This window comes from Bos indicus, chromosome 9, assembly GCF_029378745.1.
Source record: "Bos indicus isolate NIAB-ARS_2022 breed Sahiwal x Tharparkar chromosome 9, NIAB-ARS_B.indTharparkar_mat_pri_1.0, whole genome shotgun sequence".
Lineage (NCBI taxonomy): Eukaryota > Metazoa > Chordata > Mammalia > Artiodactyla > Bovidae > Bos > Bos indicus.
Genome location: NC_091768.1, coordinates 11,618,320 through 11,636,831, shown reverse-complemented (window position 1 = coordinate 11,636,831; position 18,512 = coordinate 11,618,320). Strand labels below are relative to the sequence as shown.

At 44.7% G+C, this 18,512-nt stretch overlaps 1 protein-coding gene across 36 annotated transcripts in view; it reads right to left on the bottom strand.

Moving 5' to 3' along the window:
• The window catches only part of RIMS1 (regulating synaptic membrane exocytosis 1), a 606,383-nt gene that overhangs the window by 224,385 nt on the left and 363,486 nt on the right, over nt 1-18,512 (bottom strand). For all 36 annotated transcript variants that reach the window (XM_070795691.1, XM_070795693.1, XM_070795713.1 and 33 more), the window contains one exon: nt 17,096-17,943. In XM_070795691.1, coding sequence (XP_070651792.1) covers nt 17,096-17,943 — 848 coding nt within the window. The remainder of the gene's footprint in view (nt 1-17,095; nt 17,944-18,512) is intronic.

The window sequence follows — 18,512 nt, the reverse complement described above, 5'->3', positions numbered from 1 at the left end:
CTGGCACATTCTATCCCTCTAATTCTATTGCCCAAGGTAACCTAGTCCTTCAAACTAGGATTCAAACTGTTCCCTCAATCACTGGCCTCTGGGCTGTTTCCTTTCACAGGTCTGGGAGTCTCCTGTTTCCACATGTGTGTGTCTCCGCATCTCTCATTGCTCAGGCCCACCTCTCTGACTTAAATGCCGCATTGATTCTTCCCACAAAATTCTACTGCAGCTCTGACATGAAGCCCTGGCATCCCAGCTTTCCTTCTGATTCCTGTTACGTTTACTGTCTCTGCATCCTCCTTGGTGTCACAGAAATAGAAACACTTGTTGAGCATTTGCTGTCTACCATCATCTCTTTTAATCTTTACAACGACTCCATGGAACGTGTACAGTTAATTACTCCACAAGTTCCAAACAGAACGAACTTGAGCCTTACAGAGGTTAAGAAACATGCCCAATGGGTTTAGTCCCTGGCAGTGCCTCAAACTGCCTGTATCTTGCTGATTGTGGATGGCAACCCTCTTTACAAAGTAACAACCCAGTGACATTCCTGATCATCTTATCCTTTTCACAAACGGAAACCAATGGAGTCAAGCTCCAGACATGAGTATTTATTTACCATGTGTGGATACAAACACGTGGAGGCTGTGGGCTTTCGTCCTGAGAATGCGATAATTATGGACTGGATTGTCTTCCTGCCAAAATTCGGATGTTGAAGCCCTCCTCCCAACTCCCTCAGGGTGTAAACATATCTGTGGATAGCATCTTTAAAGAGATAATCAATTTGAAAGAAACTCATTGGGATGTTCCCTAATCCAAGATGCACAGTGTCCTCAGAAGGAGAGGAAACATGGATGCACACAGAGAGGGAAGACAACGCAGAGACTCAGAGAGAGGGAAGCTCCTCACAGGCCAAGGACAGAGGTCTGTTCACGGACCACAGAAGGGCCAACCCTGCCCACACTCAGATGCTGCAGTCCCAGCCTCCAGACTGGGAAAAGCAAATTTCTCTTGTTCAGATTACCCAGGCTATTGAGAGAGTCAATTCCTGGGCAGGCTGATAAGAAGTCCAGGGGTCCCCAAGGAGAGAGGGGTCTGGAATTCTCAAGGAGGAGGAAAGGAGAAACATATTTTCCCCTCTACATTCCTTCAGTTCAGTTCAGCTCAGTCGTGTCCGACTCTTTGCGACCCCATGAATTGCAGCAAGCCAGCTTCCCAGTCCATCACCAACTCCCGGAGTTCACTCAAACTCACGTCCATTGAGTCGGTGATGCCATCCAGCCATCTCATCCTCTGTCGTCCCCTTGTCCTCCTGCCCCCAATCCCTCCCAGCATCAGAGTCTTTTCCAATGAGTTAACTCTTCGCATGAGGAGGCCAAAGTACTGGAGTTTCAGCTTTAGCATCATTCCTTCCAAAGAAATCCCAGGGCTGATCTCCTTCAGAATGGACTGGTTGGATCTCCTTGCAGTCCAAGGGACTCTCAAGAGCCTTCTCCAACACCACAGTTCAAAAGCATCAATTCTTCAGTGCTCAGCTTTCTTCACAGTCCAACTCTCATATCCATACATGACTACTGGAAAAACTATAGCCTTGACTAGACAGACCTTTGTTGGCAAAGTAATGTCTCTGTTTTTAATAGTGCTATCTAGGTTGGTCATAACTTTCCTTTCAAGGAGTAAGCATCTTTTAATTTCACGGCTGCAACTACCATTTGCAGTCATTTTGGAGCCCAGAAAAACAAAGTCTGACACTGTTTCCCCTGTTTCCCCATCTATTTCCTATGAAGTGATGGGACCAGATGCCATGATCTTTGTTTTCTGAATGCTGAGCTTTAATCCAACTTTTTTACTCTCCTCTTTGACTTTCATCAGGAGGCTTTTTAGTTCCTCTTCACTTTCTGCCATAAGGGTGGTGTCATCTGTATATCTGAGGTTATTGATATTTCTCCTGGCAATCTTGATTCCAGCTTGTGCTTCTTCTAGTCCAGTGTTTCTCATGATGTACTCTGCATATAAGTTAAATAAGCAGGGTGACAATATACAGCCTTGTCATACTCCTTTTCCTATTTGGAACCAGTCTGTTGTTCCATGTCCAGTTCTAACTGTTGCTTCCTGACCTGCATATAAGTTTCTCAAGAGGCCAGTCAGGTGGTCTGGTATTCCAAACTCTTTCAGAATTTTCCACAGTTTATTGTGATCCACACAGTCAAAGGCTTTGGCATAGTCAATGTTCATTTCCAAGGAAAACTATTCAATATCACAGTAATCCAAGTCTATGACCCAACCAGTAACGCCGAAGAATCTGAAGTTGAATGGTTCTATGAAGACCTACAAGACCTTTTAGAACTAACACCCAAAAAAGATGTCTTTTTCATTATAGGGGACTGGAATGCAAAAGTAGGAAGTCAAGAAACACATGGAGTAACAGGCAGATTTGGCCTTGGAATACAGAATGAAGCAGGGCAAAGGCTAATAGTGTTTTGCCAAGAGAACATACTGGTTATAGCAAACACCCTCTTCCAACAACACAAGAGAAGACATTACACATGGACATCAACAGATGGCGAACACCGAAATCAGACTGATTATATTCCTTGCAGCCAACGATGGAGAAGCTCTACAAAGTCAGCAAAAACAAGACCGGGAGCTGACTGTGGCTCAGCTCATGAACTTCTTATTGCCAAATTCAGACTTAAATTGAAGAAAGTAGGGAAACCACTAGACTGTTCGGGTATGACCTAAATCAAATCCCTTATGATTATACAGTGGAAGTGAGAAATAGATTTAAGGGCCTAGATCTGATAGATAGAGTGCCTAATGAACTATGGACGGAGGTTCGTGACATTGTACAGGAGAAAGGGATCAAGGCCATCACCATCGAAAACAGAGGCAGAAAAGCAAAATGGCTTTCTGGGGAGGCCTTACAAATAGCTGTGAAAAGAAGAGAAGCGAAAAGCAAAGGAGAAAAGGAAAAATATAAGCATTTGAATGCAGAGTTCCAAAGAATAGCAAGAAGAGATAAGAAAGCCTTCCTCAGTGATCAATGCAAAGAAATAGAAGAAAACAACAGAATGGGAAAGACTCGAGATCTCTTCAAGAAAATTAGAGATACCAAGGGAACATTTCATGCAAAGATGGGCTCGATAAAGGACAGAAATGGCATGGACCTAACAGAAGCAGAAGATATTAAGAAGAGGTGGCAAGAATACACAGAACTGTACAAAAAAGGTCTTCATGGCCAAGATAATCACGATGGTGTGATCACTGGCCTAGAGCCAGACATCCTGGAATGTGAAGTCAAGTGGGCCTTAGAAAGCATCACTACGAACAAAGCTAGTGGAGGTGATGGAATTCCAGTGGAGCTATTTCAAATCCTGAAAGATGATGCTGTGAAAGTGCTACACTCAATATGTCAGCAAATTTGGAAAACTCAGCAGTGGCCACAGGACTGGAAAAGGTCAGTTTTCATTCCAACCCCAAAGAAAGGCAATGCCAAAGAATGCTCAAACTAGTGCACAATTGCACTCATCTCACATGCTAGTAAATTAATGCTCAAAATTCTCCAAGCCAGGCTTCAGCAGTATGTGAACCGTGAACTTCCAGATGTTCAAGCTGGTTTTAGAAAAGGCAGAGGAACCAGAGATCAAATTGCCAACATGTGCTGGATCATCAAAAAAGCAAGAGAGTTCCAGAAAAACATCTATTCCTACATTCCTTAGGATTATATAACAATAATGTATCCTGCTTGAGGACAGTTTCTGGAAAAAACCTTCTGGCTAATCCTGTTATCTTAAAACGTAAATTATGAGAGTGGGTCTAATAAGGTCTTTACAACCTCCAGACATTCTTTTGATTCACTGCAACAACTGATTAAAAGTATATAACTCCATTGATAACAACAGTGAGGGGGCACTCTTTCTGCCCTCTTCTGAAGTCTGTGTCAGAAGCTTTCTCTATATCTTTTATACTTTAATAAAACTTTATTACACAAAAAGTTCTGAGCGATCAAGACTTGTCTCTGGCCCCAGATTGAATTCTTCTCCTCTGGAGGCTAAGAATCCCGGCATCTTTCGTGGTTCAGCAACAACCTTTCATTTTGGGGACCCCGGACTTCTTATCAACCTGCCACATCTCACTGTGGCATCATGTTACAGCAGCCTAAGAAACTGATATATTATTACCTCGTACACACCAGCCTCAGAAGACTTCATCAGAATTACAATTAGTCTGGCCCTTGGTGCAGAACTGGAGCTTTTAAGAAGACCCAAATGTAGAAGTCCAGCTCAGGAAGAATACCAAGATGCTCAAAGAAGATGGCCACAAAAAGTAACCATTCAGTGCAGATTAGCAATGCCAGGTGAATGTCCATAAAGTATGAGTAAGAATGACACACAAGGTAACACCTAGATTTCCAATCTGGCAACTGGCACCAGGGAGTCAGTATCAGCAATCCAGTTCCTAGTTCCTACAGGGGGATTGGTTAGGGCCAAGCATTAGTTCCAGAGGGACTCCAGCAGAGAGTTGGACACGACTGAGCGACTAACACTTTCACTTTTCACAAAGATCCAGGGATAGGAATCTAATAACGAAAACCAGGCACCATCTAGGGGCCTGGTCTCAGGAATATGTTAGAAACCAGATTGCTAGGGCTGGGCCTTGACTGAGGACAGAACAGTGGTAGGACTGACTCACTGCTGGTCCTCAGAAGTCTGGCTGGAGCTGGGACCACTATGCATTCCACCTCTTCTTGCTGCAAATGGAAAATGGTGCCGGGGCAGGACAGCTGACAGTGCCCACGATGTCCACTTCTCAGTTCAACAGTGTGTGACAGGGGTGGCTTTCTCTTTCTTTGCTTGCTTCCCAAGTCTTTCCCAGGTTCTGATGTTTTGTTATTCTGTGAAACTGAACCCCAAGTAAGGACAACCTTTCCATTCACTGGATAAAATGGGTCACAAACACTGCAGTATGATTCTGCATTTTGAAAGGATATTGAAGTAATAACCTAGGAGATAAAATAGACGCACTGAAATTTTCAATATCAACTCTTCTTCTAAATGCATTTTGAAGCACAGATAGTTTCCCTTATAACGTCCTTCAATCATACACCCAAACATTCCACTTTAAAAAACTGTCAGCATATGTGTCAAATTTGTATTTGATTACTTTTGAAAATGAGATGTAAACCAGATTTTAATTGAGTTTCTCCTGATTCTAGAATAGAAATCTCCTTCAGATGTAGCTAAGTGAGTGGTATTTCTAGCCATGGATTAATTTGGGGAAAATATTATTGGATCTAATCAGGTTAGATTTATAGACTTAATTTCTTTTCTTTTTATAGGACTTCTTTTAAGTCAGAGCTCCTGCTTTAGAATCAAGGAGATTTTCCAGTCCTTTATATATTATGGAGAAACTGTAATTCTGAAAAACTCAGCTCCTTACCATGTTTCCCAAAATGTTCTTATCCCATATTCTTGGAAATCAGGAATTAGCACATTAGCTCTAACAACCCCCCACATGCATGGAAACAGTTACCTATATCCACTCTGTCTCTAAGATTTAAATTACATAGATGATTAAAACAGTCAAGGTCATTTTATACACACTGAAAGAAGAAATTAATTCTCAGACTTTCTCGATGGAATCTAAACTGAAGCACCTAACACTCTGTAAACGCTGGCTCTTCCAACAGCTGCAAGGGAGAATTAAATTCCTCTTCCCCACAGAAATAGTAGGAATCAGTGAAAGATTAATGTATAAAAGGTCAAAGAGAAGCAAAGGCTATCAGAGTTCTATGTGGATCAACCGCTGATAGATGGTGGGTAAAATTATGAGAGGGCCCAGAAGACAACAAAACTGATCACTTGGAACTTATCAAGGGGAAGTTAAATAGCAGTTTTCTGTTTTCCTATTTTGGTGGATATCAAGTGAACCTGTGCACATGATGAAAATAAACTTCTGAGGCGGCTACAATAACTCATTTATCCTCATGGCCCTTTTGCCCACACTGTCGTCTCCACTACCCAACCTATTTCAAAATGATCACTTTCTGAGTTCTTATGGAAAGCACTCTAATGTTTAAATAACTTTGCTCTATCCACTAACCACTCTATTTAGGACATTCTCTATTGATTTCTAATTTTATGACATCATATTAAAAACCAATGAAAGAAGAGACTTTATTAAGTTTACTGTGATACTGATACCCTTTTGCTTTCAAAACCAATAGTTTTATTTCTATTTATACATTTGTATACTTAAGTAATCTTAATTCCCTATTTCTTGGCCTAAAATTTGAGCGGGATGTTGAACATTTTAGATAAGAATATTCATCAGTTCAGTTCAGTCGCTCAGTCACGTCCAACTCTTTGCGACCCCATGAACTGCAGCACACCAGGCCTCCCTGTCCATCACCAACTCCCAGAGTTTACCCAAACTCATGTCCATTGAGTCTGTGGTGCCAGCCAACCATATAATCCTCTGTCGTCCCCTTCTCCTCCTGCCCTCAATCTTTCCCAGCATCAGGGTCTTTTCTAGTGAGTCAGTTCTTCACATCAGATGGCCAAATTATTGGAAGCTTCAGTTTCAGCATAGTCCTTCCAATGAATATTCAGGACTGATTTCCTTTAGGATTGACTGGTTGGATCTCCTTGCAGTTCAAGGAACTCTCAAGAGTCTTCTCCAACACCACAGTTCAAAAGCATCAATTCTTCGGCACTCAGCGTACTTTGTGGTCCAACTTCCACACCCATACATGACTACTGTAATAACCACACCTTTGACTAGATGGACCTCTGTCAGTAGAGTGATGTCTGCTTTCTAATATGCTGTCTAGGTTGGTGATAGCTTTTCCTCCAAGAAGCAAGCATCTTCTAATTTCATGGCTGCAGTTACCATCTGCAGTGATTGTGGAGCCCCCCAAAAATAAAGTCTATCACTTTCCATCGTTTCCCCATCTATTTGTCATGAAGCGGGACCAGATGCCATGATCTTAGTTTTCTTAATGTTGAGTTTTAAACCAGCTTTTTCATTCTCCTCTTTCACTTTCATCAATAGGCTCTTCAGTTCCTCTTTGCTTTCTGCCATAAGGGTGGTGTCATCTGCATAACTGAGGTTATTAATATTTCTCCTGGCATCTTGATTCCAGCTTGTGCTTCATTCAGTCTGGAATTTTGCATGATGTACTCTGCATATAAGTTAAATAAGCAAGGTGACAATATACAGTCCTGATGTACTGTTTTCCCAGTTTGCAACCAGTCCATTGCTCCATGACCGGTTCTAATCGTTGCTTATTGTTCTGCATACAGATTTCTCAGGAGGCAGGTAAGGTAGTTTGGTATTCTCATCTCTTGAAAAATTTTCCACAGTTTGTTGTGATCCACACAGTCAAAGGCTTTAGCATAGTCAATGAAGTACATGTTTTTCTGGAATTCTTTTGCTTTTTTGATGATCCAATGGATGTTGGCAATTTGATCTCTGGCTCCTCTGCCTTTTCTAAATCCAGCTTGAGCATCTGGAAGTTCACGGTTCATGTACTGTTGAAGCCTGGCTTGGAGAATTTTGAGCATTACTTTGCTAGCATGTGAGCTGAGTGCAATTGTGCAGTACTTTGAACATTCTTTGGCTTTGCCTTTCTTTGGGATTGGAATGAAACTGATCTTTTGCATTCCTGTGGACACTGCTGAGTTTTCCAAATCTTCTGGCATATGAAGTGCAGCATTTTAACAGCATCATCTTTTAGAGATGATGATTAAAGAATATCCATATGCATCTCTAACTCTCTGTTCTCCAAATCATTTGTCTCCCATATGTGTCAGTTTTTTCTTTATTTTAACATGTACACAATATTTATCTTCAATTGTGTAAAACAAAGAGACCAAATAAGTATACATATATTCAATGTAGAAAGGGGTTTATTCTAAAAACTGAAAACCAGTAACTGGCATCTAACTGTGACGCTAGAGACTCTTGAGAGTCCTTTGGACAGCAAGGAGATCAACCCAGTCAATCCTAAAGGAAATCAACCCTGAATATTCATTGGAAGGACTGCTGCTGAAGCTGAAGCTCCAATACTTTGGCCACATGATGCAAAGAGCTGACTCAATAGAAAACACCCTGATGCTAGGAAAGACTGAAGGCAGGAGGAAAAGCAGGGGTGGGTGACAAAGAATGAGACAATTGGATGACATCACTGACTCAATGCACATGAGTTTGACCAAACTCCTGGAGATAGTGAAGGACACGGAAGTCTGGCATGCTGCAGTCCATGGGGGTTGCAAAGAGTCAGACATGACTTTGTGACTGAACAACAAAACTGGCATTGACCATATTATTACATGTAAATACTTCAGGACCAAGTAAAACCAGTAACAGGCAGATGTTAAATTTCCTATTCTACAGATGAACTTTCAGGCTTCCTGTTCACTTAGAGGAAAGATTACCTAGGTTAACAGTCAAATAGTCTGTGTCAATTACTAAAATAATGCCATATTCTTGATTGCTTCATGTTTGGACCATGATTTTCCTTAACAGTTTCCCCCCCGCATCACCCCTCCATCAAGTTTTAACTGTTCTTCTTTATTGTTGAGAAAGATAGCCTTTCTTTACCACATTAATAATATCAAGCAACTGATTAGTCATTGGATACTTCTTGGAATCTATGGCATACTTCTCAAAAAAATATTCTTTGTGGAGCTTCCTATATATGATCTCCAGTGTCCTTCGTGGATTTCTCTGAATTGGATTCCTCAGTCAGCTCCACTGTTTCTTCTTTCTCATTTGTCCCACTTTCATGATTATTTCTCAGTTTTCTTCAGTACATACAAATTTAAACAATTTTCTCAGGAGACTGCAAAGTAGAATTTCTGAAAATGGGAGCTGATTGATAACTTAGATGTGTCTAGGATGGGTTTCACTCCAAACTTTGAAGGCATTGGTCATTTGTAGTCTAGAATCCACTATTGATGAGAAATGTAAAGTCAGTGTAACTCCTATTTTACATATAACCTCCTATTTTACATAAAACCTTTATTCTTTAACCTCCAGAATTGTATAGATTTTTCCCTTGGCATGGTGTTGAATTTCCTCTTTCTTTCACGACGGATCCCTGGAGCCATCTTCTGGGCATTCCCAAGGTTGTAACGGGCTTGCTTCTGTATGGCTGCTTCTTTCTGGACCCAAAAGAATTTTTACAGATTTAATATCAGCTTTTATTTTAAGACCTCAGATCTAGATATCTTACTTCCTGTTCAGAAGAATTAATCAATATTTGCAGGTAAGAGTTTAATCTTGTGTCCAGTTGAACAGTCTTGTATGTTGTCCAAATATGTCTTCCAAGCACTTCAGAGCAATGGATTTGCACACTCAGAGTTTTGTTAATAACCGTATTAGTAAATTAAAGTTAATTATTTATTAATTTTTTAATATAAAAATATTTTGCACGGAACATCCATAGGTTTGGGCAGGGACACTGCCCCGGGGGTGAGTGCTGGGAAATTCAGGCTGTACTGAACTCGATTACAATGTGTAGCATTTTTTTCTGTTTGCTTTTCTAGCATACCTCTGCTTTTGAGCTATCCCTTTCTTCTAGGGTCCACATGTCCCCTTATTTATGCTCGTATCTCACAGCCGTTGGTGCTGCCTCGTGCAACATTTGGTTTCAGGTGGACACTTGTGGTGGGTACCACACAGGTGTGATCAGTGGTGCTCCTCCTGCAGACACTGTTGCCGTCTCTGATATCTGGGAAGGATGGCGCCTGAGAGTGGGCCCCTTCCCCGCACAGGGAATGAGGTGTTGGCTTGGCGGGAGCTGGTAGAAAGGTGGGGGTGCCAGAACACAGAGCATTTTCTCCAGGACCTCCGGCTTTGCTGAGGCAGCTCACTGCATTGCCTCTTGATTTTTCCTGGGAATTAGATGCAGAGCTGCTCCTGCTGCGTGGCAGGGGGATAGAGGAGGAGGAGGAAACGGTAGGAAGGATGAAGAGTGTGCTGCAGGGGCTCTGTCAACAAACACTGAGTATGTCTGTGATCAGAAGCTCCACTTCTCACTCCCAGCTTCGCTGACTCTCAGGTTTGAGCCAGGAGGCCTCCCTCTGCCCTAACCCTTCTCGCCTCCTCAGCAAGCTCCTCTGTCCCAAGGTAGGCTGCTTGCCTCTTTACACCATCTATTCACAGTCCACTTCCTCTCCTCTTCACTGCTGTTGGGTCTCATGGAGTAGGAAAAATAAATACCTACATTTGAGCAGACATTAAAAGAGAAAGTCCCTTTGAGGTTTAGCATATACATACTACTAGATACTAAACAGATAATCAATAAGGACCTACTGTATAGCACAGGGAACTCTAGTCAATATCCTGTAATAATCTAAATTGCAAAAGAATCTGGAAAAGAATGTATATATGTATAATGGGATAACTTTGCTGTATACCTGAAACTAACACCACAGTGTAAATCAACTGTACTCCAATATAGAACAAAATTTAAATAAAAAAATAGAGAAGTCTTTCCAAGTTGTAATTATTTAAAGGTTTCAGATTTTAACGTCAGCCACAGAACCTGACTTGACTTTGGAGTGTCTTGGAGACTTTACAGAGAGAACATATTCATTAGACACATTGTTGTTCAGTCACTAAGTCATGTCCAGGTCTTTGTGATCCCATGGACTGCAGCACACCAGGCTTCCCTGTCCTTCACTATCCCCTAGAGTTTGGGCAAACTCATGTCCATTGAGTCGATGATGCCATCCAACCATCTCTGTCACCCCCGTCTCTTCCTACCCTCAATCTTTCTCAGCATCAGGGTCTTTTCCAAAGAGACAGATTTTCACATCAGGTGGCAAAATTATTGAGCCTCAGCTTCAGCATCAGTCCTTCTAAGGAATATGTCCTCTCTATTAAGTCCTCAATAACAGTTCTCTTGGTTGCCCAGAAAAGTGTCACAGGATCAAGAACCAGGGCTGGCCCCATACATATCTATCTGTATCTATGTACATGTCTGTATTTATTTGATCACTGTACCTCTAAAACCTAGCACAATGTGCCTAGAATTCAGCAGATTCTTGTAGATACCTTGCTTAATATCATGTAAATAATGTAATACTTGTGTAATATCACACAGAAATTAATACATGACTGAATGGTGACCACCTTCCTTAATTGAAAACCCTTTTAAAGTTATAGGAAGAAGCACCAGGAGCAACAAAAGAATATAAAATGCATTCTGTGCTCTCAAGAAATGGAAGTAAATCAACTTCTGTGTAGAATTAAAAGTACTATGTAAGCAACAGGCAATATACTGCTGGAGCCCAAACAGGTGACTCCTAACAGTTTTAGCTTAATGACTAAAGGATGATACAAAGCACTACATGAATTAGTTACATCTAAATGATTTAGTACCTGATAGATGCAAAGCTTCCCAACGCTTGTTCCTGACTCCCCACTGTTTAAGCTGTCAGGGACCCAGACTACATAGTGAATAGTTCACAGTGCCCACAACTGACACACGGATCCCCTGAAACTGTTTTAGTTTTATGGGGAAAATTCAACCTTGTGATTAAGTGTCCTTGGTCTCTCTTTTCAATCCCTCATTATTTGCTACCTTTAGAAGTATTATTTCTTGCTAGTCATCCAGGTAACACACACTCCTACAAGGACTGCTAAATGATGCTTAGCAGTAACAGCTACAAAGAAACCTGTTAGCCCTCGTTCATCAGAAGCCATTCACAAAGTGCTTTAAAAGTTCAAAGGTAACATTAATTTGGGTCGTATTTTTCCCAGTCACTCAAAGCCAGCAAGAAGGCAAGGATTAAAAGGAAAGGAAATCCTTTTATCCCACGCCAGACTCTTTTTCCAGTATGCTTTGTCAGAGGGCTTCAGGTTCCTTCTAAGTGTAAGTGGATGAATCCTCTGATTGAGGCAGTGATGCTCTGCTTCTTCTGAGCTATGGTGCCTTTTCCTCCTCTCATCCACTTTGCACCGCCTGTCTCTTGTTTTTCTCCTTAGGCCTCCTGACTCAATCCCTTAGGGGCACAAATCTTCACTGGACCTTGCCCCAGGGGATCTTGATACACATTTCATGTAAATTCAATTGCTTTCTTATTACAAGTAAGATTTAGTTCTCTGTTTTTCTTCTGCATGGAGAGATTCAATACTTATAGTCTAACATAGTGGTCTCCAACCTTTTTGCACCAGGGACTGTGTCACGAAAGACAGTTAGCCCAGGGTGGAGAGGGAAGTTTCAAGATGACTCTTGTAAAGAGTGAACAACCTAGACCCTCGCCTGCACGGTGCACAGAAGGGTCCACACTCCTAGGAGAGTCTAAAGCCACCAGCAATCCGACAGGAGGTGGATCAATGTGGAGTGGCTGTAAGTGCAGATGAAAATTCCTTCCCTAGCCTGCAGCTCTCCTCCTGCTGTGCCGCCAGGTTCCTAACAGATCACAGACCAGCAGTGGTCCCAGGCCCAGGGGTTGGGGTCCCCTCATCTAAGAAATCAGAGATGCCCAATTTTTTCCAGTTGGCAAAGAGAAGTACAAATACCAAACAAATAGCCTTCTCTTTGAAACATGCAGTAGCTGACCTCACTTTTTAGACAAGCCCACTAGATAGAGCTCACTGTTAATCCATGTGTGTGTGTGTGTGTATGTGTGTAATTACACTGCACACAAAGCATCACGCTGACTATCTATGTGTTGACTTTCAGACACCATTTGCCCAGGGAACCTTTCTGGTTAAACATCTGGACACAAAGCAAAACTGTATCAATACATCTGGAAGGAATGCTCCTTTGAGGCATTTAATAAATTATATTTCATTGTGTAATTATACTTTATTTCTCTCAACAACATGTAAGCTCCATAAGGGCATGCAGCACATGTCTTTGTTTTTGACATCTGTGTATCTACTGAAAGTGTTAAATCTACACTTACCAATAAACACACAAACCAACTCAGCATAATGAGAAGGATAACAACATAAATGGCAAAAGTAGTACACATATCAGAGAAGGCAATGGCACCCCACTCCAGTACTCTTGCCTGGAAAATCCCATGGACGGAGGAGCCTGGTAGGCTGCAGTCCATGGGGTCATTAAGAGTCAGACATGACTGAGCGACTTCACTTTCACTTTTCACTTTCATGCATTGGAGAAGGAAATGGCAACCCATTCCAGTGTTCTTGCCTGGAGAATCCCAGGGACGGGAAGCCTGGTGGGCTGCCGTCTATGGGGTCGCACAGAGTCGGACACGACTGAAGTGACTTAGCAGCAGCAGCAGCAGCAGCAGCAGCAGTGACTAAGCTAATGCTAAGCTGCTTCAGTCGTGTCCAACTCTGTGCGACCCCACAGACGACAGCCCACCAGGCTCCCCCATCCCTGGGATTCTCCAGGCAAGAACACTGGAGTGGGTTGCCATTTCTTTCTAAAATGCATGAAAGTGAAAAGTGAGAGTGAAGTCGCTCATTTGTGCCGGACTCTTAGTGACCCCATGGAGTGCAGCCCACCAGGCTCTTCTGTCCATGGGATTTTCCAGGCAAAAGAGTACTGGAGTGGGGTGCCATCGCCTTCTCAATCTATATCCATCCTCATAAGGGGTTTTCTTCACACCAATTAAGCATATCCACTTACTTAACACTTCCCTTATGACTTAAGGGAAAAAAAAAATACATGTTCACAAAACACAACATTGAGGCACAAAGACAGCAAAAGTCTACACATCATCTGACTTTTAAAAAACCAATATGCACTTTATAAACATCAATGCCTAACTGAAAAAGCCAAATTCACCTCTCTCCCCCATACTCCAAAGATACCTATTACCAGTTGAATTGTAGTACTAATAGCAACAGAATGAGCTTTTAAAATTGTTCCCAAATATAGCATAAGATCATTGGGGCATGCTGCATGCATGCTAAGTTGCTTTAGTCATGTCCCACTCTGTGCAACCCTATGGACAGCAGCCTACCAGGCTCCTCTGTCCATGGGATTCTCTAGGCAAGAATACTGGAGTGGGTTGCCATTTCCTTCTCCTCATTGGAGCATCAGTTCAGTTCAGTTCAGTCGCTTAGTCGTGTTGGACTCTTTGAGACCACATGAATTACAGGCCAGGCCTCCCTGTCCATCACCAACTCCCGGAGTTCACCCAAACTCATGTCCATCAAGTCGGTGATGCCACACAGCAAGCAGATTCTTCACCATCTGAGCTACCAGGGAAGCCCCAGCCCTACAACAAAGATGATAACCGCCACCAACTGAATTTATGGCTGTGGTCAGTTTAAGTGAATAGCAGCAAAAGGAGGAAATTCTTCAAAATAAACACAGGAGTTTAAATTGAAATTGATGTATCTTCTAGACCAGTATTATCTAAAGGATTTTCTGTGATGATAGCTATAGAATACTAAATTTCCCAGAATGAGAGGAACCAACGTCATGAATTCTGAAAGAGATGGGAATACGAGACTACCTGACCTGCTTCTTGAGAAATCTGTATGCAGGTCAGGAAGCAACAGTTAGAACTGGACATGGAACAACAGACTGTTTCCAAATAGGAAAAGGAGTATGTCAAGGCTGTATATTGTCACCCTGCTTATTTAACTTATATGCAGAGTACATCATGAGAAAAGCTGGACTGGAAGAAACACAAGCTGGAATCAAGATTGCAGGGAGAAATATCGATAACCTCAGATATGCAGATGACACCACCCTTATGGGAGAAAGTGAAGAGGAACTCAAAAGCCTCTTGATGAAAGTGAAAGAGGAGAGTGAAAAAGTTGGCTTAAAGCTCAACATTCAGAAAACGAAGATCATGGCATCCGGTCCCATCACTTCATGGGAAATAGATGGGGAAACGGTGGAAACAGTGTCAGACTTTATTTTTGGGGCTTCAAAATGACTGCAGATGGTGAATGCAGCCATGAAATTAAAAGACGCTTACTCCTTGGAAGGAAAGTTATGTCCAACCTAGATAGCATATTCAAAAGCAGAGACATTACTTTGCCAACAAAGGTCCATCTAGTCAAAGCTATGATTTTTCCTGTGGTCATGTATGGATATGAGAGTTGGACTGTGAAGAAGGCTGAGCGCTGAAGAATTGATGCTTTTGAACTGTGGTGTTGGAGAAGACTCTTGAGAGTCCCTTGGACTGCAAGGAGATCCAACCAGTCCATTCTGAAGGAGATCAGCCCTGGGATTTCTTTGGAAGGAATGATGCTAAAGCTGAAACTCCAGTACTTTGGCCACCTCATGAGAAGAGTTGACTCATTGGAAAAGACTCTGATGCTGGGAGGGATTGGGGGCCGGAAGAGAAGGAGACAACAGAGGATGAGATGGCTGGATGGCATCGGTGACTTGATGGACGTGAGTCTGAGTCAACTCCGGGAGTTGGTGATGGACGGGGAGGCCTGGCGTGCTATAATTCATGGGGTCGCAGAGAGTTGGACATGACTGAGCTACTGAACTGAACTGAACTGAACGTCATGAAAAATTCTTGTAACTCATTCGGTGCCTGAGGTGACATTTATAAACTCCACATCCAAAAATAAAAGGAAACAAAACACTAAAACCTTCCATTTGCTGGGAGACTGCCTGGAGCATTCCAAGCCCCACTTTCCTCCCCCACTTTTACTGAGACTTAATTGACATACAGCTTCCCTGATAGCTCAGTTGGTAAAGAATCCTCGAGGAATGCAGGAGACCAGATTCCTGGTGCATAGATCTGCTGGAGAAGCGAAAGGCTACCCACTCCAGTATTCTTGGGCTTCCCTTGTGGCTCAGCTGGTAAAGAATCCGCCGGCAATGCGGGAGATCTGGGTTCGAACCCTGCAGGGGCGCACCCTGAGCCCAGCACACGCACCTCTCAGCCACGCTCGCGAATCCGGCACTCTGCACACACACCCCCAGTCCCCAGTGGGCACCTCAGATTTCTGCACACGAGCCCCGAGTCCCACACTCCGCTCATCCCTTGGTCGCACCTAGGATCCCAAGGTTGGGAAGATCCCCTGGAGAAGTGTAAGGCTACCCGTTCCATTATTCTGGCCTAGAGAATTCCATGGACTGTTTAGTCCATGGGGTCGCAAAGAGTGGGACATGACTGAGCGACTTTCACTTTCACTTTCCATGGAAGTTTAAGGTGTACCCCTAACCACCTGTGGATTTCCAGGAGGCCCAGTGACAAGGAATCCACCTGCCAGTGGAGGTGCGAGTTCTATCACTGGGTCTGGAAGATCCCCTGGAGTAGGAAAAGGCAATCCACTCCAGTATTCTTGCCTGGAAAATTCCATTGATAGGGGAGACTGGCAGGCTATACAGTCCATGGCACGGCAAAAAGTCACACTGCTGAGCGACGTGTGAACTTAAACTAACCATCAGACATACAGAGGAGGCCAGAAGACTACCCCAGGAAGTTTAGTTAACATCTATGTCTTCATCCGGTTACCAAAATAATAATTTCCTTGTAATGAGAACTTTTAGGATTTGCCTTCGTAGCTTGTTTCTAATATACCATAAAGCAGTGGTAACTGCAGTCACAGTCACCGTGCTAGACATTACCAGCTACGCTTGTAAACCTTGCAGGCGCGCACCCTGAGCGCACAGCACACGCGCCTCTGAGCCACTCTGGCGAATCCCCGAGCCCGCACACAGGCCCCCAGCTCTGAGCGTATATCTCTCATCCCAGCTCACGAGCTCCCATTTCGGAGCGCGCACCTCGGATCCCGGCACAAACACCCCCAGCTCCAAGCGTATATCTCGGATCCCAGCACATGAGACCCCAGGCCGGAGCGCGCACCTCGGATCCCAGTTCACGAGCCCCCAGTCCCTAGCGTATATATCGGATCCCAGCACACACGCCGCTAGCCCGGAGCGCGCACCTCGGATCCCAGCACACAAGCCCCCAGCCCCGAACGCACTTGTCGGATCCCAGCACACCAGCCCCCAGCCCGGAGCGCGCACCTCGGATCCCAGCACACACACCCCCAGCCCCGAGCGTATATCTCGGATTCCAGCACACGCCCCCAGCCCGGAACGCGCATCTCAGAAACCCACAGGAGCGCCCGGTTCCCACCCACCCTGCCAGCCCCGCCCGCGCCCAGAGCCCGCGCGCCGCAGCTCGCTCACCCTTCTCGCTGACGCTCTCGCTCTCCAGCTCCACGTCCTCGCAGCTCGTGTACTCCGGCGTTGACACACCCTCTTCTTCCGAGCTGCTCACGGACATTTGGCGCCGCTTGCCGCCCCTCTTGGCGCGGTGCGGCTTGGGCGGCGACGGCCGCACAGACTCGGACTGGTCGGAGCTGAGCGAGTCGTTGCGCAGCATGGTCTCCACTTTCTCGCGCTTGGCCTTGCGCACCAGGACGGCCGAGCCGGGGTCCAGGCGGCTCTGCTTCCGGAGCGGCTCCGGGACCTCCGCGGGGCCCGGGCCTGGCCGGGGCGCCGGCGGACTGGAGTCGGCGAGCGGCTGGGCTCCTGGCGCCCGGGCCTCCGCGGTCCTCTCAGCCGAGTAGGCGCGCGGCGAGGCCGGCGGCGAGCCCCGGGCGGCGTGGGGCGCGCGCGGGCCGGGCCTGCCCTCGGGCCCCGCGGCCGCCTCGGTGCGCGGCAGGGACACGTCGCTGTGGCGCCGCTCGTGCCGGGCGCGGGACACCCGCGCGTGCATGCGCATCTGCTGCTCCTCGGGCGGCGGCTGGACGGGGTACCGTGCCAGGTTCGGGTCGCTGCGGTACCGGGTCTGGTACTCCTCCTCTTTCCGCTGCTTCTCCGCTTCAGCCACCGGGCCTTCCTCGCGTTTCTCCGGCACGACGGAGTAGTCCTGGGACCGGCCTTTCTCCAGCCTTCGGCTTTCCCGCCTTTCCTTCCGCTCCCGTTCTTCCGCGGGCGCCTCTGCAGGAGGCGCCGAGGTCCTGGGCGCGCGTTTGCGCTCGCCCTTTGGAGCGCCTTTGCCATTCTGCTCAGCCAGCCCTGGGGTCTTCTTCCTGGGATGCACAAAGAAACGTGGAGAAGGAGAATCGCGTGTAAACTCAAGGCGAGGACCAGACCCCAGAAGCAGCATCCTTGGAAATAGTTCTTCGATGTCTAATTAAAAAGCGAGATGTTAAAAAGGCGCATTAAACCCGTATACCCGAGTCGCTTTCTAAATAAGGCTCCTTTGCGTTACAAGATATTCAGGGTCTTCACAACTGGCTTTCAGATTTTTAAATTCTCTATCAGTTAAACAGATCATTTTAAAAATCAATGAATTAATTCACTAAAAGAACAAGTTTTATGCTAACCTCTTTAACATGTTCTAGATAAAATGATTGGAGAAGGAAATGGCAACCCACTCCAGTGTTCTTGCCTGGAGAATCCCATGGACACAGAAGCCTGGTAGGCTGCAGTCCATGGGGTCGCACAGAGTCGGACACGACTGAAGCGACTTAGTAGTAGTGGTAGTAGATAAAATGATATAGGTAATAATAAGTTAGGATAAACGCTAATAGATATATATCAGTTCAAAAATTAATACCTGACATATATTTGGGCGATATATATTAATCTCTTATAA